Consider the following 25,384-nt stretch of genomic DNA (forward strand, 5'->3'; position numbering starts at 1 on the left):
TACCGGCCAGAGGACAGGCGCATCCAGACCCGATGACGACATTCTCTTCTTTCCCTGCCAATCGTGTTTGCGGCTCCTGAGCTCGAGCAGGTCCTCGGCCCCTGCTCCGCCCCCGGTGGCTGGGCTCCGGTCCCCCGGCATGGCTGTGGCACGGGCTCGGGGCACACTCCCCCACCCCCACCTCCCTGCCCACCCACCCCAGGCCCACACCCGGGCCGCCGAGCAGGACCCCAGGCTCCGGCCCCGGGCCCCAGGCTCCTGCCAGGCTCCCTGCCTCTCCTGGGCCCTCCAGGGGCTGGGTCAGCCCTTTACAACTCTTTCTCTCCTGGATGGCCCTGCCCCACGCCCTTCGTCCTCGACCCTTCTGCACAGAACACACCCAGCCTCAGACGGGAACTGCCCCCCACCCCGTCCCTACCTCCACAGCCCGGAAACTAGGGTGGCCTCCCCGCTGCGTCCTCCCCTGACCCCCTGCCAGCTCAGCCCACCCTGCTCTTGTGCCCACTCCTTCCCGTGAAGTCTGTCCCAGCTGTGCAGATAAGCCCTCCCCGGAGTCCCCGTCCCCGTCCCCTCGCAGCTGGCTCCGCCGTTCCCCTACCCCCGTGCCCGTCTTGGCCTGGACTCTTCATGGTAAGGCCGCCGAGTACCTTCTTGTCACGACCTCGCGAGCTTTTGACACAGTGAGTACCGTCTCCTTTTTGAAAGACTCTCTTCCCTTTTCTCTTTATCCTCCAGTCTTTGGCCGCTCTCCTCAGTCTCTTTTGCTCTGCATTCCCTAAATGTCGGCTTTCCGCAGGCTCTGGACCTGACTGCTCTCCTCACCACACACGCCGTCCCTGAGCCCTGGACGCCGTCCCCAGAGCCACCGCCCTGCCCCTCTTCCGTGCTCCAGAGCTCTGCGTCCTGCTCCCGAGACAGTTCCACCACTCAAAGCCCAGGGCTCTGTTCCTCCTCCAGAAACCAGTCCACAGTTTACAGTTCAATGCCTTCTAGTCTATTCACAGCGTTGTGAGACAGTCACCACTATCTCATTCCAGAACGCTTCCATAGCCCCAGATGGAAACCCTGTGCCCACTGGCAGTCGCCGCCCATCCTCCACTCTCCCCAACCCCTGTCCCCAACCCCTGTCAACCACTAATTTACTTTCCATGTAGATTTCCTTCTTCTGGACACTTCATATAAATAGAGTCATACACTGTGTGGTTTTATGTGCCTGGCTGCTTTCGCTTGGCGTGATGTTTCTGCGGTTCCTCCATACTGTAGCATGTATCAGTACTCCATGCCTTTGTGTGGCCGAAAAATAGTCCATTGTATGGATACAGCACAGTTTATCCGCTCATTCATTGATGGACATTTGCGTTGCTTCCACCTGATCCCTGTTGTGGATATTCCTGCTATGATTTTTTGTGTACAAGTTTTCATGTGAATACCTGATTTTAGTTGTGCAGGAGTTGGAATTTCTGTACCAGATGGTAGTTCCATGTTTAACTTTTTGAGGAACCATCAGACTGTTTTCCACAGAGACTGTACAGTTTAAATTTCTACCAGCAATGTATTAGGGTTTCAATTTCTCTATATTCTCATAACAGATGTGTCTTGGATGTTGACTTCTGCAAAATATAAGCTAATTGTAGACCAGATTTTGTTATGAGATTACCAAGGGGTGAGCCGTATCCCCCTTTTTTGTTACATTTGCATTTTATTTTACTTAAATTACTTAAATAAATCTCACTGTTTGGAATTTACAAATTGTTTTATATAGAAGTTTTGTGGTAGTACAACTTTATTTTTTAAAATATTTATTTATTTATTTATATTTTTGGCTGCGTTGGGTCTTCGTTGCAGCACACGGGCTTTCTCTAGTTGCAGTGAGTGGGGGCTACTCTTTGTTGCAGTGCGCGGGCTTCTCATTGTGGTGGCTGATCTTGTTGCAGAGCACGTGCTCTAAGCGCGTGGGCTTCAGTAGTCGTGGTGCGTGGGTTTCAGTATCTGTGGCACATGGCTCAGTAGTTGTGGCTCGTGGGCTCTAGAGCACAGGCTCAGTAGTTGTGGCGAACAGGCTTACTTGCTCCGCGGCATGTGGGATCTTCCCGGACCAGGGCTCGAACCCGTGTCCGCTGCATTGGCAGGCGGATTCTTAACCACTGCATCACCAGGGAAGTCCACAGTACAACTTTTTTATTCAGATATATGGTAGAACGTTTTAGAACCCAATTCACCTTGTGTAAGATCCAGTTGTTAATCGTTTTCAAAACTGATGATGGGTGATGGAAGATTGTTGTGGGTTGAACTGTGTTTCCGTTAAAAAAAAAATGTGTTGAAGCCCTAACTCCTGGCACCTGTGACTGTGGCCCTGATTTGAAATAGGGTCTTTGCAAATGTAATCAAGTTAAGATGAAGTCGTATGGAATTAGGATGGGTCCTAATCCAGTCTGACTGGTGTCCTTATAAGAAGAGATACAGACACAAGGAGAAGGCCATGTGAAGATGGGGCAGAGATTAACGTATCTATAAACCAGAAACACCTGGGGCCACCAGAAGCTGGAAGAGGCAAAGAAGGGTCCTCCCCAAGAGGGTTCTGAGGGAACACGGCCCTGCCAGTACCTTGATTTTGGACTTCCAGCCTCTAGAACTGAGAGAGGAGAAATTTCTGTCACTTTAAGCCACTCAGATTGTGGTACTCTGTTCCAACAGCCATGGGAAACTCATACAAGGATGTAGGAGGCTTATTATAAACAGATGAGTTTGTCGCTTCTTTAATGGTCTCTATCTGGTTAAAACTAGAAAGAACAGAAAAGTTAACTCAGATGAAGTGACATATATCTTTTGTTTTCACAGGCAAAGGGTGGGGGCTATGAAAGTGAAAGTGCATACCCAAACGCAGAACTCGTGTTCCTGGAGATCCACAACATTCACGTGATGAGAGAGTCGCTGCGAAAACTGAAGGAGATCGCGTACCCGGCCATCGAGGAGGCGCGGTGGCTGTCCAACGTGGACGGGACGCACTGGCTGGAGTACATTCGGGTACAGAGAGGGCCCATCCTTTACGTGCTTTCTGCTTAAGATTTCTCTGCAGCTGGGCCATAAAGCTATCTGTCTGTCTGTCTATCTGGATGGTTTCTTAGCATTGCAAATGAATGCATCTTTGCTGCGTACTTGGGCTTTCATAGTTTCCATGGGCAGCATCCAAACTGTGGTCTTTGTTGGGGGGGGCGGGTTGTGACATAACAGAAAGCAATAATGCTTGCCTCAGATCAGGTTTTTTTTTTTTTTTTTTGCGGTATGCGGGCCTCTCACCGTTGTGGCCTCCCCCGTTGCGGAGCACGGGCTCCGGACGCACAGGCTCAGCGGCCATGGCTCACGGGGCCCAGCCGCTGCGCGGCATGCGGGATCCTCCCGGACCGGGGCATGAACCCGCATCCCCTGCATCGGCAGGCAGACTCTCAACCACTGCGCCACCAGGGAAGCCCTCAGATCAGGTTTTTAAAGTACTTTGTGGCCCTTTGATAAAGGACCCTATTTACTACTGTAGTTTTTTTCTTAGTGTAAGTTTCTCTTTTTTCCCTCCAGATACTAATGTTTCCTAGTGATTCTTAAATTGATTGCATTCTTGTTTGGTTCATTGACCTGAACTTCCAGTGTTCTCCACAGAATTCTTTTTGCTGTAATAGAAATTAAATGTAGCCTGGTTTAATGTGCCTTCTTTTCTGAAGATGCTTCTTGCTGGGGCAGTAAGAATTGCTGATAAAATAGAATCTGGGAAAACCTCGGTGGTGGTGCACTGCAGCGACGGTTGGGACCGAACATCCCAGCTGACGTCTCTGGCCATGCTGATGTTGGACAGTTATTACCGCACCATTAAAGGATTCGAGGCTCTCATAGAAAAGGAGTGGATAAGCTTTGGACATAGGTTTGCACTGGTAAGTTGAGACAGTGAGGTGCACGCTTCATTATTTTGCTATATCATATGCATATTTGTATCACACATCACACACACACACACACACACGAGACGGCTTTGTGCTCTGTGTGAGACCTGAATTGCCATAAGAGAATGCCATGGACCTCAGCATTGTATGTTCCTGGCAGGGCAATCTTTTTTTTTTTTCCCACGTAGGTATGCCTTTATTTTTGTAAAGAATTAAGGTAAAATTCATATAACATAGAATTAACCATCTTAAAGTATATAGTTCCACGGCATTTAGTGCATTCAGTGTTGTGCAACCACCATCTCTATCTAGTTCCAAAACATTTCATCACCCCCAAAAGGACACCCTGTACATATTAAGTAGTCACGCCTCATTTCCCTCTTCCCACCAGCCCCTGGAGACCACTAATGTGCTTTCCATCTCCCTGACATAAGTGGACTCACACAATATTTGTCTCGCTGCGACAGGCTTATTTCACTAAGCACAATGTTCTCAAGGTTTATGCATCTTACAGAACCTATCAAATTTTATCAGTAATTCCTTTTCATGGCTGAGTGGTATTCCATTGTGTGGATATACTGCATTTTGTTTATCCATTCACCTGTTGGTGGACACTTGGGTTATTTCCATCTGTTGGTGATTGTGAATAATGCTGCTGTGAACATTGGTGTACCAGATTTTGCCATACAAAGTACCATAAGACTGGGTGGCTTAAACAACAGAAATTTATTGTCTCATCATTCTGGGGGCTGGAAGTCCAAGATCAAGGTTCTGACAGGGTTGGTTTCTCCTGATGGCTCTCTCCTTGGCTTGCAGACGGCTGCCTTCTTGCTGTGTCCTCACGTGGCCTTTCCTCTGTGTGCACACGTCCCTGGTGTCTCTCTGTGTCCAGACTTCCTCTTCTTATAAGAACATGAGTCAGACTGGAACAGCCTCATTTCAACTTAGGGCCTTTAAGGATGTGATTCTCTCCCAATGCACTCACATTCTGTGGTACTGAGGGTTAGGACTTCAACAGTGCTGGACACACAGTGGTGCTCAGTTACGTGTATCCTCCAGTTTTAATCTTCTAGTGACCTTGCGAGGCAGATGCTACCATGGATAGATGGGGAAACTGAGTATGAGCTATCTGCCAAGGTCACCCAGCTATTGAGGGTACAGCCAACCTTCAGGCAGGGGTTTCAAGCCTGCAGTCACTCACCCACTGGGTCTGTCTACTATTCCTTCCCTCGAGTTTCTGTGGATGAGCTCCTACCTGAAGCCAATTTCTCTCCTTGCCCACCTGTCCCGTCATCCGGCTCATGGGTGGTTCCTGCCTCCATCTCCCCTCTCCCCTTGATCGTTTCCATTGATAGAAACGTGCTGTTACTTATCCCATCCTAAAACCCAACCCTCTTGACTGTACTTCCCCCTCCAGGTGTCACCCTGAACATCTGCTCCCCACTACAACAAATCTGCACAAAACTAGTCTGTTCTGGCTCTCACTGTTTCTCTCCTTCTGGTCTCTCTTGAACCCGCTTCAGCCAGGCTTCCTCCTCATGCCCCTGCACCTTCGCCCTGCCACTGCTCTTGTCACAGTCACCAATGGCTGCCACTCTGCCAAGTGCTTCTCCTATTTGGCCTGAGCATTTGATACTGGTCATTGCTCCCTTCTTCTGCAAACACTTTCTTCCCTTGGCTTCTAGGTGGCTGCAACCTTCTGAATTTCCTCCTACCTTCTGGTCCTCCCTCTCTCCCCAACTTCTTCTTTTTTTTTAAACACCTTTATTGGAGTATAATTGCTTACAATGGTGTGTTGGTTTCTGCTGTATCACAAAGTGATTCAGTTATACATATAAAAACATCCCCATGTCTCCTCCCTCTTGCATCTCCCTCCCTCCCACCCTACCTATCCCACCCCTCTAGGTGGTCACAAAACACCGAGCTGACCTCCCTGTGCTATGTGGCTGCTTCCCACTAGCTATCGATTTTACATTTGATAGTGTTTATAAGTCAATGCCACTCTCTCACTTTGTCCCAGCTTACCCTTCCCCCTCCTCGTGTCCTTAACTCCATTCTCTACCTCTGCGTCTTTATTCCTGTTCTGTCCTGAGGTTCTCCAGAAGCATTATTATTATTTTTAGATTCCATATATATGTGTTAGCATGCGGTATTTGTTTTTCTGACTTACTTCACTCTGTACAACAGACTCTAGGTCCATCCACCTCACTACAAATAACTCAGTTTCACTTTTCATGGCTGAGTAATATTCCATTGAATATATGTGCCACATCTTCTTTATCCATTCATCTGTCGATGGACACTTCAGTTGCTTCCATGTCCTGGCTATTGTAAACAGTGCTGCAATGAACATTGCGGTACATATCTCTTTTTGAATTATGGTTTTCTCAGGGTATATGCCCAGTAGTGGGATTGCTGGGTCGTAGCGTAGTTCCGTTTTTAGTTTTTTAAGGAAGCTCCATACTGCTCTCTATAGTGGTTCTACCAATATACATTCCTACCAACAGTGCAAGAGGGTTCCCTTTCCTCCATACCCTCTCCAGCATTTATTGTTTGTAGATTTTTTGATGATGGCCATTCTGACCAGTGTGAGGTGATACCTCATTGTAGTTTTGATTTGCATTTCTCTGATGATTAGTGATCTTGAGCATCCTTTCACGTGTTTGTTGGCAGTCTGTATATCTTCTTTGGAGAAATGTGTCTTTAGGTCTTCAGTCCATTTTGGGATTGGGTTGTTTGCATTTTTGCTACTGAGCTGCTTGTATATTTTGGAGATTAATCCTTTGTCAGTTGCTTCGTTTGCAAATAGTTTCTCCCATTCTGAGGGTTGTCTTTTGGTCTTGTTTATGGTTTCCTTTGCTGTGCAAAAGCTTTGAAGTTTCATTAGGTCCCATTTGTTTATTTTTGGTTTTATTTCCATTTGTCTAGGAGGTGGGTCAAAAAGGATCTTGCTGTGATTTATGTCATAGAGTGTTCTGCCTATGTTTTCCTCTAAGAGTTTGATAGTGTCCAGTCTTACATTTAGGTCTTTAATCCATTCTGAGTTTATTTTTGTGCATGGTGTTAGGGAGTGTTCTAATTTCATTCTTTTACATGTAGCTGTCTAGTTTTCCCAGCACCACTTATGGAAGAGGCTGTCTTTTCTCCACTGTATATTCTTGCTTCCTTTATCAAAGATAAGGTGACCATACATGCATGGGTTTATCTCTGGGCTTTCTATCCTGTTCCATTGATCTATATTTCTGTTTTTGTGCCAGTACCATATTATCTTGATTACTGTAGCTTTGTAGTATAGTCTGAAGTCAGGGAGCCTGATTCCTCCAGCTCCATTTTTCTTTCTCAAGATTGCTTTGGCTATTTGGGGTCTTTTGTGTTTCCATATAAATTGTAAAATTTTTTGTTCTAGTCCTGTGAAAAATGCCGTTGGTAGGTTTTTTTTTTTTTAAACAAATTTATTTATTTTATTTATTTATATTTGGCTGCACTGGGTCTTTGTTGCTGCTCACGGGCTTTCTCTAGTTGTGGTGAATGGGGGCTACTGTTGGTTGTGGTTCACAGGCTTCTCATTGCGGTGGCTTCTCTTGTTGCAGAGCATGGGCTCTAGATGCATGGGCTTCAGTAGCTCTGGCTCACAGGCTCTAGAGTGCAGGCTCAGTAGTTGTGGCGTACAGGCTTAGTTGCTCCGCGGCATGTAGGATCTTCCCAGACCAGGGCTCAAACCCGTGTTCCCTGCATTGGCAGGCATATTCTTAACCGCTGTACCACCAGGGAAGCCCACATTGGTAATTTGATAGGGAGTGCATTGAACCTCAATCAAAGTAGATTGCTTTGGGGAGTATAATCAATTTCACAGTGTTGATTCTTCCAATCCAAGAACATGGAATATCTCTCCATCTGTTTGTATCGTCTTTAATTTCTTTCATCAGTGTCTTATCGTTTTCTGCATACAGGTCTTTTGTCTCCTTAGGTAGGTTTATTCCTAGGTATTTTCTTCTTTTTGTTGCAGTAGTAAATGGGAGTGTTTCCTTAATTTCTCTTTCAGATTTTCATCATTAGTGTATAGGAATGCAAGAGATTTCTGTGCATTAATTTTGTATCCTGCTACTTTACCAAATTCATTGATTAGCTCTAGTAGTAGTCTGGTAGCATCTTTAGGATTCTCTATGTATGGTATCATGTCATCTGCAAACAGTGACAGTCTTACTTTTCTTTTCTGATTTGGATTCCATTTATTTCTTTTTCTTCTCTGATTGCTGTGGCTAAAACTTCCAAAAGTATGTTGAATAATAGTGGTGAGTGGGCAACCTTGTCTTGTTCCTGATCTTAGTGGAAATGCTTTCAGTTTTTCACCACTGAGGATGATGTTGGCTGTGGGTTTGTCATATATGGCCTTTATTATGTTGAGGTAAGTTCCTTCTGTGTCTACTTTCTGAAGAGTTTTTATCATACATGGGTGTTGAATTTTGTCGAAAGCTTTTTCTGCATCTGTTGAGATGATCATATGGTTTTTCTCCTTCAGTTTGTTAATATGGTGTATCACATTGATAGATTTGCATATATTGCAGAATCCTTGCATTCCTGGGATAAACCCCACTTGATCATGGTGTATGATCCTTTTAATGTGCTGTTCGATTCTGTTTGCTAGTATTTTGTTGAGGATTTTTGCATCTATGTTCATCAGTGATATTGGCCTGTAGTCTTCTTTTTTGTGATATCTTTGTCTGATTTGGGTATCAGGGTGATGGTGGTCTTGTAGAATGAGTTTGGATGTGTTCCTCCCTCTGCTATATTTTGGAAGAGTTTGAGAAGGATAAGTATTAGCTCTTCTCTAAATGTTTCACAGTATTCACCTGTGAAGCCATCTGGTCCTGGGTTTTTGTTTGTTGGAAGATTTTTAATCACAGTTTCAATTTCAGTGCTTGTGATTGGTCTGTTTATATTTTCTGTTTCTTCCTGGTTCAGTCTGGAAAGGTTGTGCTTTTCTAAGAATTTGTCCATTTCTTCCAGGTTGTCCATTTTATTGGCATATAGTTGCTTGTAGTGATCTCTCATGATCCTTTGTATTTCTGCAGTGTCAGTTGTTACTTCTCCTTTTTCATTTCTAATTCTATCAATTTGAGTCTTCTCCCTTCTTTTCTTGATGAGTCTGGCTATTGGTTTATCAATTTTGTTTATCTTCTCAAAGAACCAGCTTTTCGTTTTATTGATCTTTGCTATTGTTTCCTTCATTTCTTTTTTACTTATTTCTGATCTGATCTTTATGATTTCTTTCCTTCTGCTAACTTTGGGGTTTTTTTTGTTCTTCTTTCTCTAATTGCTTTAGGTGTAAGGTTAGGTTGTTTATTCGAGATGTTTCCTGTTTCTTAAGGTAGCATTGTATTGCTATAAACTTCCCTCTTAGAACTTCTTTTGCTGCATCCCATAGTTTTTGGGTCGTCGTGTCTCCATTGTCATTTGTTTCTAGGTATTTTTTTATTTCCTCTTTGATTTCTTCAGTGATCACTTCGTTATTAAGGAGTGTATTGTTTAGTCTCCATGTGTTTGTATTTTTTACAGTTTTTTCCTGTAATTGTTATCTAGCTTTATAGCGTTGTGGTTGGAAAAGATACTTGATACGATTTCAGTTTTCTTAAATTTACCAAGGCTTGATTTGTGTCCCAAGATATGATCTATCCTGGAGAATGTTCTATGAGCACTTGAGAAGAAAGTGTATTCTGTTGTTTTTGGATGGAATGTGCTATAAATATCAATTAAGTCCATTTTGTTTAATATGTCATTTAAAGCTTGTGTTTCCTTATTTGTTTTCATTTTGGATGATCTGTCCATTGGTGAAAGTGGGGTGTTAAAGCCCTCTACTATTATTGTGTTATTGTCGATTTCCCCTTTTGCGGCTGTTAGCATTTGCCTTACGTATTGAGGTGCCCCTATGTTGGGTGCGTAACTATTTACAATTGTAATATCTTCTTCTTGGGTTGATCCCTTGATCATTATGTAGCGTCCTTCTTTGTCTCTTGTAATAGTCTTTATTTTAAAGTCTATTTTGTCTGATATGAGAATTGCTACTCCAGCTTTCTTTTGATTTCCATTTGCATGAAATATCTTTTTCCATTCCCTGACTTTTGGTGTGTATGTGTCCCTAGGTCTGAAGTGGGTCTTTTGTAGACAGCATATATATGGGTCTTGTTTTTGTATCCATTCAGCCAGTCTATGTCTTTTGGTGGGAACATTTAATCCATTTACATTTAAGGTAATTATCGATATGTATGTTCATGTTACCATTTCCTTAATTGTTCTGGGTTTGTTATTGTAGGCCTTTTCCTTCTCTTGTGTTTCCTGCCTAGAGAAATTCCTTTGGCATTCATTGTAAAGCTGGTTTGGTGGTGCTGAGTTCTCTTAGCTTTTGCTTGTCTGTAAAGGTTTTAATTTCTCCATCGAATCTGAATGAGATCCTTGCTGGGTAGAGTAATCTTGGTTGTAGGTTTTTCCCTTTCATCACTTTAAATATGTCCTGCCACTCCCTTCTGGTTTGTAGAGTTTCTGCTGAAAGATCAGCTGTTAACCTTATGGGGATTCCCTTGAATGTTATTTGTTGCTTTTCCCTTGCTGCTTTTAATATTTTTTCTTTGTATTTAAGTTTTGATAGTTTGATTAATATGTTTCTTGGAGTGTTTCTCCTTGGATTTTTCCTGTTTGGGACCCTCTGCACTTCCTGGACTTGATTGACTATTTCCTTTCCCATGTTAGGGAAGTTTTCAACTATAATCTCCTCAAATATTTTCTCAGACCCTTTCTTTTTCTCTTCTTCTTCTGAGACCCCTATATTTCGAATGTTGGTACATTTAATATTGTCCTAGAGGTGTCTGAGACTGTCCTCAATTCTTCTCATTCTTTTTTCTTTATTCTGCTCTGCAGTAGTGATTTCCGCTATTTTATCTTCCAGGTCTCTTGTCTGTTCTTCTGCCTCATTAATTCTGCTATTGATTCCTTCTAGAGAATTTTTAATTTCATTTATAATGTTGTTCATCATTGTTTGTTTGCTCTTTAGTTCTTCTAGGTCCTTGTTAAACGTGTCTTATATTTTTTCCATTCTGTTTTCAAGATTTTGGATCATCTTTACTATCATTATTCTGAATTCTTTTTCAGGTAGGGTGCCTATTTCCTCCTCATTTGTTTGGTCTGGTGGGTTTCTACCTTGCTCCTTCATCTGCTGTGTGTTTCTCTGTCTTCTCATTTTGTTTAACTTACTGTGTTTGGGATCTCCTTTTGCAGGCTACAGGTTCGTAGTTCCCGTTGTTTCTGCTGTCTGCCCCCTGTGGCTAAGGTTGCTTCAGGGGCTTGTGTAGGCTTCCTGGTGGAGGGGACTGTGCCTGTGTTCTGGTGACTGGGGCTGGATCTTGTCTTTCTGGTGGGCAGGGCCATGTCCGGTAGTGTGTTTTGGGGTGTCTGTGAAGTTAGTATGACTTTAGGCCGCCTCTCTGCTAATGGATGGGGTTGTGTTCCTCTCTTGCTAGTTGTTTGGCATGGGGTGTCCAGCACTGGAGCTTGCTGGCCGTTGAGTGGAGCTGGGTCTTACCGTTGAGACGGAGATCTCTGGGAGACCTCTCGCCGATTGATATTACGTGGGTCCAGGAGGCCTCTGGTGGTCCAGTGTCCTGAACTCGGCTCTCCCACCTCAGAGGCCCAGTCCTGACAGCCAGCCAGAACACCAAGACCCTGTCAGCCACACGGCTCAGAAGAAAAGGGAGAAAAAAAAGAAAGAAAGAAATTTAAAAATTAAAAGAAACAAAATAAAATAATTATTAAAATAAAAAAAAATTTAAGTAATAAAAAAAAGAAGAGAGCAGCCAAACCAATAAACAAATCCACCAATGATATCAAGTGCTAAAAACTATACTAAGATAAACATAAAAATCAGGAACCAGTCAGTTGCATACAGTAAACCCCAAGTCTACAGTTGCTCCCAAAGTCCACTGCCTCACTTTTGCGATGATTCGTCGTCTATTCATGTATTCCACAGATGCAGGGTGCATCAAGTTGACTGTGGGGATTTAATCCGCTGCTCATGAGGCTTCAACTTCCCCAACTTCTTAATGTTGGGGTGCCCTAGGGCTCAGTCCTCACATCGTTTCTTTTCTTTTTGTATGCTTCATCCCTTACTGAGCTCAGCCAGTCCCATGATTTTAAATGCATGTATTTCAAATCTGTCATCCCCTCCCCATTGCCACTCCATCCCCCTTAGTTCAGGCCTGGCCAGCTCCCTTGGGACTATTATGGCAGTCTCCCTGTCTCCTTCCAACCCACTGTCCCCACTGTAGCAGATGGGGCATTACATAAAGCAGATCTGGTGCCGGCTCTCCCCAGCACAAACCCCTCTGAGTGCCCACGGCCTACTGGGTTGTGGGCAAACTCCTCAGCGCCACGTTTGGGGCCCTTGGTGATCTGGCCCTGGCCCACCTTTCCAACCTCGTCTCACCTCTCTCGCCTTGCCTCAACCGTGCCCTGCTACTTATGGCACCCCTGGTGGCCGCCACCAACCCCCCACCCCCTGAGCCTCCCCACTGCTTCTCATAGAATCTATCCCTGGCCAGCCAGAAGCAAGTTCCTCCTGGTCCTTCAAGTTCTATCTCAAGTAAGACCTCCTCCATGACCGTGACTCGTGACTTTCCCGCCTAGCTTCCTCCTCTAGACCATCCTGGAATGGCTGCTTGTTCCTTTGCAGCCCCACCATATGTGTCTCAGACTAGGAAGCCCCGGCACACTTTATCGCCTCTGTTGTTTACAGGTGTTCTCCTGCGACTAAACCACAAGTGAATTATTCATTGAGCACAGATGCTGGGTCTCATGTATAGTGTACCCCAGGTTCCTAGCCAGGGGCTTGGCCTCCACTGGACCCCATGAAACCACCAGAAATCCTAAGGGCTGGGTGGGGGACGCCTTGCACGCACCGTAAGAGTTCAATGCGTCTCTATTAAAAGAAAGAATGGATCTTAAGTTGTAAACTGTCAGTGCAAAACTTCCCCTGGTGCCTTAAATACTGAGGAGTAGGTTCCACAAATTATTTTATATAGAAGTACAGAAGTAATGCAATACATGCAGCCACTCTGGAAAACAGTATGGCAGTGCCTCAAAAACTTAAAAATAGAACTACCATATGATCCAGCAATTCTGCTTCTGAGTATATACCCCCAAAACAGGGACTCAGACACTTACTTGCACACCCATGTTCATAGCAGCATGACTCACAGTAGCCCAAAGGTGGAAGTAACCCAGTGTCCATCAACAGGTGAATGGGTAAATAGACTGTGGTCTACCCATACAGTGGGATGTCATTCAGCTTCCAAAGGGAAGAAAATTCTGATACCTGCTACAACACGGATGAATTAAGAGGACGTTATGCTAAATGAAAGAAGCCAGTTGCAAAAGGACAAACGGCACGATTCCACGTGTATGAAGTATCTAGAGCAGTCGAATCTGTAGAGACAAAGGAGGATGAGGGGGTCCAGGGGCTGGCGGAGGGGAATAGGGAGTTACTCTTTCAGTTTGGGAAGTTCTAGAGACGGATGCTGGCGATGCTTGTACAACAGTGTGAATGTACTTAATGCCACTGAACTATACACTTAAAATGGTTTTGCTGGTAAATTTGATATGTAGTTTTCACTACAATTAAACTTTTTTTAAAAAAGAAGACAGTATACTGTTCCTTTGAGGGGTTCATGTTGACTTGATCATTTATTTCTTTTTCTGTCTTTCTTGGTGGCGATTTCATAGGCCAGTATTTCTTGATCTTCCTGTGTGGTGATCGCCTTGTATCTTCATAACTTTCCTTTTCATCCTTTTGCTTAGGCATCAAATTACTCGAAGTTTTTGTTAGAATGCTCACTTGTGAGCTGTTTTTAACTTGACATTTTCAGTGTTTTTGTCAGTCCTGTTTATGTGTTTGAAATTATCTTTTACCTTTTAATGTGAATCTATTAACATCTTGTAAAATATCAAAAGGTATGATATACAATAGTGGATATCAGTTATGTCTTAAAACTGGAAGAAAACCTGGAGATACAATCCCGAACTGCCTTGAAGACTCCCCATTACCATTTCAACAGTGAGGCTTTGAGGTTCTCTGAGTCATGCAGAATTGGCTAAAACTTGTGGACTGTTAATTGTTGTTTTGATTCTCAGACTTCTTGACATTTCTGAAAAATGGGGGAAAAAAACTACACTTGTGGAGAAAACGGCAGTCGTCATGTGCTTTGTGAGCTGCTAATTGCTGGTCCCACATTGACACCAAGCACTTGGCGTGGTGGCTGGGGTGGACTGGAAGGTCGGCTGGCCTTTTGCTTATGACTTCTCCATCTCCACTACACTAAAGGGCACTTATAAAGCAATCAACGTGTAAAAACAGGACGCTGAAATTTTGTTTCCTAAGAGTAATGGCAGTCGGTTCAACGCAATGAACGTTTTTGAGTGCCTTTTATGTGCCTGGAATTCTGTTAGGCCTTGGGACATATAAATGAGACATGCTTCTTGCCACCAGGCAATTTAAAGTGACTTTTGAGAGGACCATGGCATACATTAAAATGTTTAACCTCTTGATTGTTTTCAGCGAGTGGGCCATGGCAATGACAACCATGCAGATGCTGACCGATCCCCTATATTTCTTCAGTTTATTGACTGTGTTTGGCAAATGACAAGACAGGTGAGAGATTTCAAGTCTATTTCTGACCTTTATAGTCTGATCTAAGCATATCTTAAAGTTGAAGACAAACTTTAATTTCAGGTTCGTTCAAAGTGAAGATGTGTGTGTGTGTTAAATATGACCCCTTCTGTTATTTAACTCAGTTTGATTCTAATTACTTAGAAATATAAGCAGAAAATTGGAAACCAACTTCACACCTAAAGGTGCTTTTCTCCTGCAAGCAGTTTTTGTCCGTCATGCTGTCCGGCAGCTGTGCAAACCCTGCCCCTCAGTCCTTCTCTTTCTTTCACTTGCCCTCTCTCTGTCAGGGTAAGCACACACAGCCCGCTGCTGGGCAGGTACTGGAAGATGCCCAGGAGTTAGAAATGGGGATGTGACTGAACAAAGTGGGTGGAGACCAGGGAATCCAGGACCCTCTACGCCCCGCCCCAGGCCACAGCCCCTCCCACCCCAAGGTGAGGAGGAAAAGGACTGTCCCAGGACCGGTGGCAGATACGAAGCTGCTGAGCGTCTTGTCATTTCTTACCTGGCAGTGCGTGGGGCCCTGGTAAGCCAGGTGGCCACGCAGGGGTCTCCCTTCCCTAAGCCACTCGGCCCGATGGTCAGCAGGCCAGAAGGCATGTGCTGTTTCTTCCCTCATCTCCAGCGTCGAAACCCAAGTTTGGGGTCTTACCCTCACGATAGGACATTGTGCCATGCAAATGGACCTGGAATCAGAGCCAGAGAACAAGCCAGAGTGCCGGAGACAGCCAGAGGGACCGGAGACAGGAGGGAAACCAAAATAGAGGCAGAGATACAGTGAGAGGGACAGAGGCGAGGGAGAGGCAGAAAGAGCAAGCAAAATGCAGAGCCCTTTCCAAAGTGCCTGCTTGGGTGGGACTATGGGGAAGAGAGGATAGAAGAGCATGGCCTGGGCCCTCTCCTTCCTGTTGACCTGGAGGTCTGGCCTTGACTGCCTCGGGCACACGAAGGGGACCATATCATGTTAAAGATGCGCCTGCTTGGGCCCTGCCCCTGGACACCCTTCTTCCTGTGGGCCTGGGGAGAGGCCCAGGTGTGTGTAGTTCTTAAAAGCTCCCCAGGTGGTTCTGATATGAAAATGAGTTACAGGACAAGTGATCCAGACAAGTGGTTCCCAGTGCAGTCCTGGGGCCAGTAGCCTCAGCCTCCCTGGAACTGAGAGATGCAGGTTCTCAGGCCCCGCCCCAGACCTGCTGACCCTGGATGGGGGGCAGCACTCTGTTTCACAAGCCCTCCAGGGATTCTGCTCTACTGGGGTGCTGCTTAAACTTGACTGTGCACACAGATACCCTGGGGATCTTGTCAAAATGCAGTTCTGATTCACGGGTCTGGGGCAGAGCCTGAGAGTCTGCATTTCTAACAAGCTCCCAGGCTGTGCTACTGGTCCACAGATCACACTGGAGTAGGAAGGATCATGAGAGAATAGATAGATATGCCTTCAGAAATTAGAAAATAATTGGGCTGGCGTGGGGTTCTAAGCAGCCGAAGTACATTTCACAGAGTCCTCAGGCCCTCCCTTAGAACCTCCTCGCACTTTTAGACCCAGCTTCCCCAAGCTGATTGGGCTCTTGCATCATCTGAGTGCGCAGTTCCCGGCTGATTCAAAGCAGCCAGTTAGGTAGAGGGGTGGGGGTAGAGGAGGGGTGGTCTCAGCGGCGGGCACCCGATGGTATGAGTAACAGGGAACAGCAAACACATACTCAAAAGGCACGGACACTGGCCTCAAGTCTTACTGTTTTGTAGTGCCATGTACTCGCAATTTGTATTGATTCCAAGCCAGTAACAAATTAAATGATGGTTACATTCAGGTTAAGACAGGAAGATATGAAATACATTTCAGAAAAATTACATAAAAAGGCTGAACACAGAAAATAATTCTGATGCTTCTGAAGGGATAAGCACCATTTTTGTGGATGTGAAGTAGCTTATTCCTCCCAACTGCCTAAAGTGCGTGTGTGCGTGCGTGCGTGCGTGTGTGCGTGTGTGTGTGTAACATCTTCAAACTGACTTCCATTCTTCATATTGCTTAGTGTCTATTTTCATGTCTAATTTATATAATTTTTGTAATGTTTGATTTTTAAGAAAGAAAATGAGGGGTTTGGGTTAGGTTTCAGATGCTTCTTACAAGCTTTAAGATTCTGTCCGTGAAATGTGTATAATTAATTTCTTTTAAAATACCATTGTTAATGCATTAGGAGACACACCAGTAATCAGTCTAACTATGAATTAAGTTACAAGTGAATGAGATATGTAGCTTGTCAGAAAAGATGCAGTAATGTCACAAGATTAACTTATTTTTAGGTTTCCTACTGCTAAATCAAATAAGCTAAGTCAGTGTAACGTTGTTAGACATCTCAATGAAATGAACTAGTCTGTGTGCACAAATTGATATCAAAGGAACTGAGGGAAAAAGTCATTGAAGGACTCCAGAGAAGAGTCTCAAAGACATTCTGCAATAACCCCAGTTTAAACAGACTTTTTACGCTTTTGGATCGGTTTAATAGTTGATGTTTTTGTCCATCAAGAGGTGCAGAATTTCATTATGGATTTCTATGGGGTTTTTGAGACCACACTTTTTAAAGTGTATGGTATAGTTTCCAGGAGAAAAGGCTAAAAGAAACTGTGAATCACAGAGGCTTAATCTTGTATTTGTATCTAGCAGTTGCTACTTCCTCTGATGAAATGTTTCCTGAACTGAGTTTAACACCACAATGCCCTTCGGATGCGAATAGCAGTCCTGACCTAACATGAATAGATGGAGCCTTTGTGTCCCCGTGTTTCGGGTGCCAACCGGCTTGGGCTGAGCCCCGCCCACCCTGACCTCCCATACCTGCTTCCCACTTGGCCGGAGTAAGGCTTGTAGTCAGTGGCGATGCCCCCCTCCACGGCCCGCCCAACCAAGCTCGCAGATCCAGAATGCGGGCTCAGGGTTAGGACTAAAGACTCATGACTTCAAAAATATGTCAATAGAAGCTTTGCTGTCCTGTTGATAAATGTATATTTTTAAACGTTTGAAAATGAAATACAGACCTTCCATTTCTATCCTTGATTTAATTGCTTCAGTATATATGTAACTGTTATATTTTTGCTTAAAATTCATAAATTTCTTGGTGCCAATAACTTATAAACAGAGCATGACTAAGCTGCATAGAAAAATACTAGAAAAAATTGACATAATGTACTTGGCCAGATTTAGTTGATTTAGTTCATCATTGATTTGGTTCATCATTGATTTAGTTCATCTAAGAACAAGATTAAAAAAAAAGTTATGTGTTTCTCTGAGAGCAGTCCTTAAGGTAGACAGAGGCAAATCTTAATCTAGGGCCGCTGAGCAGAATTCCTTAGGTTGGCTAATGTCACAGCCTGGTGAGGAAAATAACAATTTCAGATGGAGTTTGGACAGTCCTGCATTGACCATTGTTTCGAATTGAGAAGCTTGTCTCTGGTCTAGTAAAGTAATAAAGATAAGCTTAAAAAATAAACTTTCCATCAGTGACTCTGGTTGTCACTCTAGAGATGACAGAATTAGTTGTGACAGTCTGCAAACATCTCTGATTAGGGAATAGATCTTTACAGTACACTGATGCACAAAAATATGATGGGTAATTCTATTTGGTTTTGTTCTAATTGCCTTTGCTTCACTGAATAGGTGATGAATATTTCACTATGTTTTTACATTAGAATTCTGGTACATGGTAGGCTCCCAGTACATGCCTGCTGCTAGGATCATTATCATCATTTCCAGATCGTCTCTATCATGGCTACTAAATGTCAGCTACTGGCTAGAAACTCACGGCAGTGGTAATTCTTTGCTGGAATTCTGCTAGCCCCATTAAGAATTACCTGAAACAGCAATTGAGAGGATCATGTGGTTTTCCTCCTTATTCTGTTAATATAGCGAATTACAGTAATAGTTTTTTTTGTTTTTTTTTGTTTTTGGTAACCTTGATCTTCAACTCTTAAAGCAGCCTTGCATTCCCGAGACAAACCCCACTTGGCCATGTGGTGTTACCCCTTTTACATTGTATATTGCCAGGTTCAGTGTGCTTACGTATTGGTAAGAATCTGGGGATGTATGTCCATGGAGTTGTCTCTGTGGGAAGGCTTTTAATTTCGAGTTGTTTGTTTAATAGAAAAGGACTTTCTATTTCTTCTTCAGTCACTTACCTGGGAATCCCCCTCCCTTCTCTGTGACTCAGAATGTGCTTCCACAAGGGAAGCTGGGACAATAGTAGGACTTGTCTCATTGGTTTCCATTCTGAGCTGGGGCGGGGTGTGGTTATCACAGTCCTGTGCTCCTGGCTGTTGCCAGTGTCTACAAACAGCTGGGTCATATATTTTGTCCAGCTCTCTAGTTGTTTCTGGCACAAGGATGAATGCAGGCTGTTCTGTCGTCGTGGCGAGAAGTGGAAGCTCCATAAGCTTTCTTAGGCACTGAAAAGTACAACAGTTTTTGTTGCTTCAGGTTGTTTCTCAGCCAGATCTATAAGCTTGGCCTGGAACCTGGAGACAATTAAGTTCTACATGGCCTCAGTTTTCCTTTTAATCTTTGACTATATTCCAAGTTGTAGCTTAGCTGTCTTTCACAAAAAACTTAGTACCAATTTGTTTTAGAAATTGAACTTTAAAACTAAACCTTATTTCTCTCTCCATTTAAGTTTCCTTCAGCATTCGAGTTTAATGAACTATTCTTGATTACAATTTTGGATCACCTTTATAGCTGTCTCTTTGGGACTTTCTTGTGCAACTGTGAACAGCAGCGACTGAAAGAGGTAAGTGTATTATATCCTCTGGCTTTCCTGACTGCTCGAGTGCCTTTCCCACTAAGTGCCACTGCAGAAGGGGGACTGAAATGGAGAGGGGACTTGGGTCTCACCCTGCTGCTGTCTGTAAATGGAGGGGTTGCACGAAATGCCCTCCCAGGGTTCACCAGCCCCAGCGCATGTGTCTAATCTTCCAGCTGAGTTGACGAAAGCCCCTTCCTTTATGGGTGTGGGGGCCCAGGGAGCCCACAGCTCCCTGAGGTCTCTAGTGTCAGGACTAGACTCTGGACCCCCTAATCTCCAAATGCTATGATGCTGCTCGTCTTTCTCTGTGCTCTTGGGCAGAAGGGTACTGGGAGACCATGGACAAGGAAGTCTGTAGATGAGCCCAAACCTCTCCCGAGGTAGCAAGCTCAACTTTGTTTCCATCAAGCTGATAAAGGAGCAGTTACCAAGCTTCTCTGTTAGATTTACCTCTTCCTTTTCTCCTCACTTTGGGATAAAAGACAGAAATGATCAAAAGTGAGGAAGCATTGGGAGAAGGCAGCTTAAAGAGTGTCCTCTGGTTCACAGAAAAGGACTTCTGCCAGCGGGTTTAGTGTGCTAGAACATTCGAGAACTTAGGAGAAAACGGCAGGCCCCCAGAGCCCGCCTCCCTCTCTCTCAGCGCACAGCTGATCACTCCCTCACTCTATGCCCTCTCTGGTTCTCCCCCACCTCGCTGGCCTTCCCTGCTCCGTCTGTTTCCTTTTAACCCATCTCTAAACTTGGAGTCACCCGGGCCCAGGTCCTCTTCTTGTTCTCTCTCCAGGTAGCTTCATCTGTCTTGGGGATCCAAATGCTGTTTTCCTCTTCCTCCCTCACCCTTTTGCATCCCACTCAGTGGCACCTCTGCCCATCTAGATGCTAAGGCCACATACATAGGGGCCATCTTCAATCCCTCCCTCGCCCTCACCTCAGCTGCCACGTTCAGTCCCTCAGTGAGTACTGCCAGCCCTGTCCCAGGATGGATTTGCATCTGGCCACCCCTCACTACTCCACCACGACAAGCCTAGTTGAAGCCTACCCAGCCCGCAGTCTTGCATCTGGAACTAAGGCAGCTGCCCAGAAACGAGCATTTCTGACCTCCAGTGAATCCAAGCATAGCGACCAGGGCAGCGCTCCCAAACTTCAGACTGGTCACGTGCCTCTCCTCTGCTTGAAACCTCCCTGTGGCTTCCCACTGTGATCAGGGTGAAGTCCACATTCCTGAGGGCCCAGTGTGATGGGGCCCTGTTAACCTCCTAATGAAGAAAAAGAATTTAAATGAGTGAATTTTATGGTATGTGACTTATCTCAATAAAGCTGTTTTTAAAGAAAATGTCAACAGAACAATATGGTTCATATGTAGAATTTAAATCCTTATGGTCTTATCTTTTTTTTTAAATCAAAATGTACTCTAAAAAATCAGCTCTCTTGAGATATAATTTACATACCATACAATTAACCCTTTTAAAGTGGACTGTTCAGTGGTTTTTAGTATATTCAGGGTGCAACCATCCCCACCATCTAATTTCATAAAATTCTCATCACCCCAGAAAGAAATCCCATACCCGTTAGCAGTCACTCCCGATTCCTCCCTCTGCCCAGCCCCCGGCAACCACTAATCTACTTTCCGTCTCTATGAACTCACCTCTTCTGGACATTTTGTATAAATAGAATCATACAGTATTTGTCCTCTTGTGTCTGGCTGATTTCACTAAGCATACTGTTTTCAAGGCTCATCCATGTTTGGCATATACCAGTGTGTCGTTCCTTTTTCATGACTGAATAATATTCCATTGTATGGACAGACCATAATTTGTTTATCCAGTCATCAGCAGATGGACATTTGGGTTGTTTCTACTTTGGGCTCTTATGAATACTGCTGCTATGAACATTCATGTTCAAGGTTTTGTGAGGACATATGCTTTCACTTCTCTTGGGGAGACACCTAGGAGTCGAATTGGTGGGTTCATATGGTAGCTCTATGTTTAACCCTTTGAGAAACCACCAGACTGCTTTCCAAAGCAGTTGCAACATTTATCATTTTTACCAGCAATGTCTTAGGGTCCCATTTTCTTCACATCTTTGTAGACACTTGTTATTGTTTACCTTTTTGATTCTAGCCATCCCAGTTGGGTGTGAAGTGGTATTTCATTGTGATTTTTGTGAGCATTTCTCTGATGACTAATGATGCTGAGCGTCTCTTCAGGTGCTTATTGGCCAACTGTATATGTCTGTGGACAAATGTTGATTCAGATCCTTTGCCCATCTTTTTTTGGGTTATCTTGTTATTATTGAGTGAAAGAGTTCCTTATGTATTCTTTACATACATAAGTCCCTTATCAGATACGATTTGCAAATATTTTCTTCCATTCTGTGCACTGTATTTTCACTTCTTTGATGGTGTCATTTGAAACACACGTCTTTAATTTTGATGAAGTCCAAGTTATCTGGGTTTTTTTGGTTCTTATTGTTGCTTGTGCTTTTGTTGTCATATCTAAGAAACTATTGCCTAACTCAAGGTCATGAAAGTTTAAGCCTATGTTTTCTTCTAAGAGTTTAGCTCTTATGTTTAGGCCTGTTATCCATTTTGAGTTACTTTTTGTATGTGGTGTGAGGTAACGGTTCACCTTCATTTTTTTGCACGTGGTTATCTAGTTGTCTCAGCACTGTTTGTTGAAAACATTGTCTTTCTCCCATTGAGTTTTCTTGGCATCCTTGTTGAAAATCAGTTGACCATACATGTGAAGGTTCATTTCTGTACTCTCTATTCTATTTCATTGATGTGTATGTCTATGTCTGTCCATCCTATGCCAGTACCACCTGTATTGATTACTGCAACTTTGTAGTTAAGTCTTGAAATTGGGAAGTGTGAGACTTCCAAATTTGTTTTTTCCCAAGATTGTTTTGGCTATTTGGGGTCCCTTGAATTATTGCTGGTGTTTCTCTTGTAAATATAAAATATGAAGAGATCCTAATCTCTTGTGTCTAGATAACTTGGGGAGAAGTCAGCTGGCTTGGGAGCAGCAGAATGGTGGAAAACACTCCTGGCCTCACTGTTTTCTCACTTTGGCTTTGTACTTGATCCACGTTTAATGTCGATCTGCCCCATCATGCCTGTGGGTTTGGGTGCCTGCATTCCGATGAGCAATGCAAAGTTACAGTGTACTGTAAAATTGGGAGGTGGGGATCTATAATTTAATGATATATTCTCTATATAAGGCTTCTTCAGCCTGCCACCCCACAGGTTTTCCCCCAGATAGCCATGATTTTCCAGTGAAAGGAATCTTATCTGTAAATTCTACCTATGGTCCTTAATATTAAGGGTCACACAAGCAAGGTGCAAAAAAGAATAAAAAATGTATTTGTTAAATATGGGCCCCATCATCCTGGGATTGTTAGAAGGTTCTCATTCTGCCTTCAAACAGACACAGTCGCCAGATGTCATCTAACTCAGCAGTACGTTTTTCTAGGACAGTAACTAGTTTGTTTTTGGGTCATGTGTGCAGAGGGATGGGGTGGGACTTAGTAAATGTTCCTGGTTTTTATCAGTTGAACCCCCTTCATTATTCAAGTCCTTTTCTCCACGTGGTACAAATTCTTGAGGCTATGAAGTTGAATTTATTTCAGTGTGTTCCTTTTTTGTTTTTCAGGATGTGTATACAAAGACTATATCTCTATGGTCTTATACCAATAGCCAGCTGGATGAGTTTTCTAATCCCTTCTTTGTGAATTATGAAAACCACGTCCTATATCCTGTTACTAGTCTGAGTCATTTGGAATTATGGGTAAACTATTACGTGCGATGGAATCCACGAATGAGGCCTCAGGTATCTTTTTGTTTTTCTTTTCAAAAAAAGCATATCTTTCTGCCCAAGGAGGGATGGTGGTGCAGAATTAAGTGAAGGTACACAGCTGATGAAGTGTTGTAAATTACTGCATTTGTCAGTCCTTCCGATGACTCGACTCGGTCACAGCTTATAGACTCTGGTAGCACAACAGAAAGAGGGCACGTGCCGAGTCACAGAGCACGTACCCCCTTGAGGAAGGGGTCGTTTCCCCCTCCCTTTTCACTGTAACATCTCCTGAGATTGAAAAAATACTACAGAACAGTGCACAGCAGGGCCAGGCAACCAGCTGTGGTCGCCCTTGGCGTTCAGTGGCTGAGCTCTTCCAGCTGGGTGGCCGGGACATGGTGGGTGTGGCTGAGGAGGACCAGGCGCCAGCCCTCACCTCCACGGGCACGTGGCTTTCTACTGAGGGTTCTGGGCTTTTTCTTTTTTTTTAAAGTTGAATTATCTTCGGGTTTACTGGCCGTGCACCAGGAGCACGTCTCCAGGGCCCAGTTTGACCTCATCACTTCTGTTGGCCCCGGATGTGCAGATACGTCTTTCCTCTCTGCCCCCCTCCTGGCTGATCCCTCCCTCTTGCTCTGCACCTTCAGAGCCTCTCCAGGCATGTTTCATCTGTCTCCTCCTGCTTGGGCAGCCGTGACAAAGTCCCACAGACTGGGTGGGTCCAACAACAGAAGTGTATTGTCCCCCAGTTCTGGAGCCCGGAAGTCCAAAATCAGGGTGTCTCAGGGTTGGTTCCTTCTGGGAGCCGTGAGGGCAGGATCCGTTCCAGGCCTCTTTCCTTGGCTTGTAGACGGCCATCTGCTCCCTGTGCCTTTTCACATCATCTTCCCTCTATGTGTATCTGTGTCCAGATTTCCCCTTTTCATAGGGACACCAGTCATACTGGATTAGGGCCACCCTACTGACCTCATTTTAACCTCATTACCTCTGTAAAGACTCTCTCTGCAAATAAGGTCACATTCTTTGGTACTGAGGGGTGGGATTTCAACTTATGAATTTAGGAGGGACACCTGTAATAGTCCCCAAGCCCCACTAACCACGGGGAGGACTGAACTGTTCATGTCCCTCTCAGTTGCGTGGCATGTGAACGTTGACAAGGCCGTCACTTCACTAACCTTCCCTCCATGCTAGAAATTCGCTTGCTGTAGCCTTGGCTTCGGGCTCCGTCCTGACAGTGCAGCCTGCCGCCTGGGGCACCACTTCCTGCTTGTGCGCGGCTCACCACTCCCCTCTCCTCGCCTCGCCACTCGCCTCCTCTTTCCCTTACTCTGCTTCCTTGCTCCATGCACCAGTTCCACGAAGCTTCAGCTATGGAAGCCCTTTTGTCCTCTAACCCTCTGAGTTGGCTGCGCTGCCCTGGAGACCTGAGGACTGTTCTCCAGAAGGCCACTCTCAGGGCCTGTTCAGCACAGTACTTGTTCTTCTCCCGGAGCAGCCCCTGAACCGGGCCTCCCGTCGCCCCCCACCTATGCCCGTCTCCTGGCCTGCGATGGATGCCACATCCCGCCAGGGGCCCCTCAAACCCTCTGACCTCAGAATGCCTTCCCTGCCCTCGGCCTCACACCATGCCAACAGGGGATGCTCAGAGAACCTTTTCTTAGGAAACCTTCCCTGACCTGACCCGTCCCTGCACTTACTCTGAGGGCCCTTCTGTCACCACATATGAGGCAAATGTCTAACGCGGGCATGGGGCCACTAGCTACTTCCCGTGTTGAAGTGGCCAGGGCAGCGGGCACGGCCACACCGGCGCAGACATGCTGGGCGCCAGCAGGGCCAGAGCACGTTTCTACCTACCGAACACCAGGGTTCTGGATGTAATGTGTGTTTTGAGTCGCAAAAATGCCAACTTTTAGGAGTTGTAAAATGTTCCCTTTATTGAACAACATCGGAAGTTGAGGCACAGTCTCAGCTCTTTTCCCATGAAACCAAACAAACAGTATACAGTTAGGCAACTTCTTTGGTCAGTGGTCAGTATTCAAAATACAGGTTTTCAGTTTCGTGGCCAGTAAGCCATCAGTCACCAACTTAAGGCGTCCTGTGCTCACGCCTGTGCCAACGAGCACCCCTCCTGTTAGTTCCATGGCATCTGGACAGTTA

General features: G+C 44.7%; 1 protein-coding gene across 10 annotated transcripts in view; it reads left to right on the plus strand.

The window, feature by feature from the left end:
• The window catches only part of MTMR1 (myotubularin related protein 1), a 72,122-nt gene that overhangs the window by 41,372 nt on the left and 5,366 nt on the right, over positions 1-25,384 (plus strand). For 9 of the 10 annotated variants that reach the window (XM_082680879.1, XM_082680886.1, XM_082680882.1 and 6 more), the window contains 5 exons: positions 2,839-3,024; positions 3,714-3,920; positions 14,530-14,622; positions 19,302-19,415; positions 23,084-23,260. In XM_082680879.1, the coding sequence (XP_082537005.1) occupies positions 2,839-3,024; positions 3,714-3,920; positions 14,530-14,622; positions 19,302-19,415; positions 23,084-23,260 (777 nt within the window). The remainder of the gene's footprint in view (positions 1-2,838; positions 3,025-3,713; positions 3,921-14,529; positions 14,623-19,301; positions 19,416-23,083; positions 23,261-25,384) is intronic. The other variant, XM_082680887.1, reaches the window with a different exon arrangement.

Source organism: Grampus griseus, assembly GCF_964374135.1.
Source record: "Grampus griseus genome assembly, chromosome: X".
In the NCBI taxonomy this organism is placed as follows: Eukaryota; Metazoa; Chordata; class Mammalia; order Artiodactyla; family Delphinidae; genus Grampus; species Grampus griseus.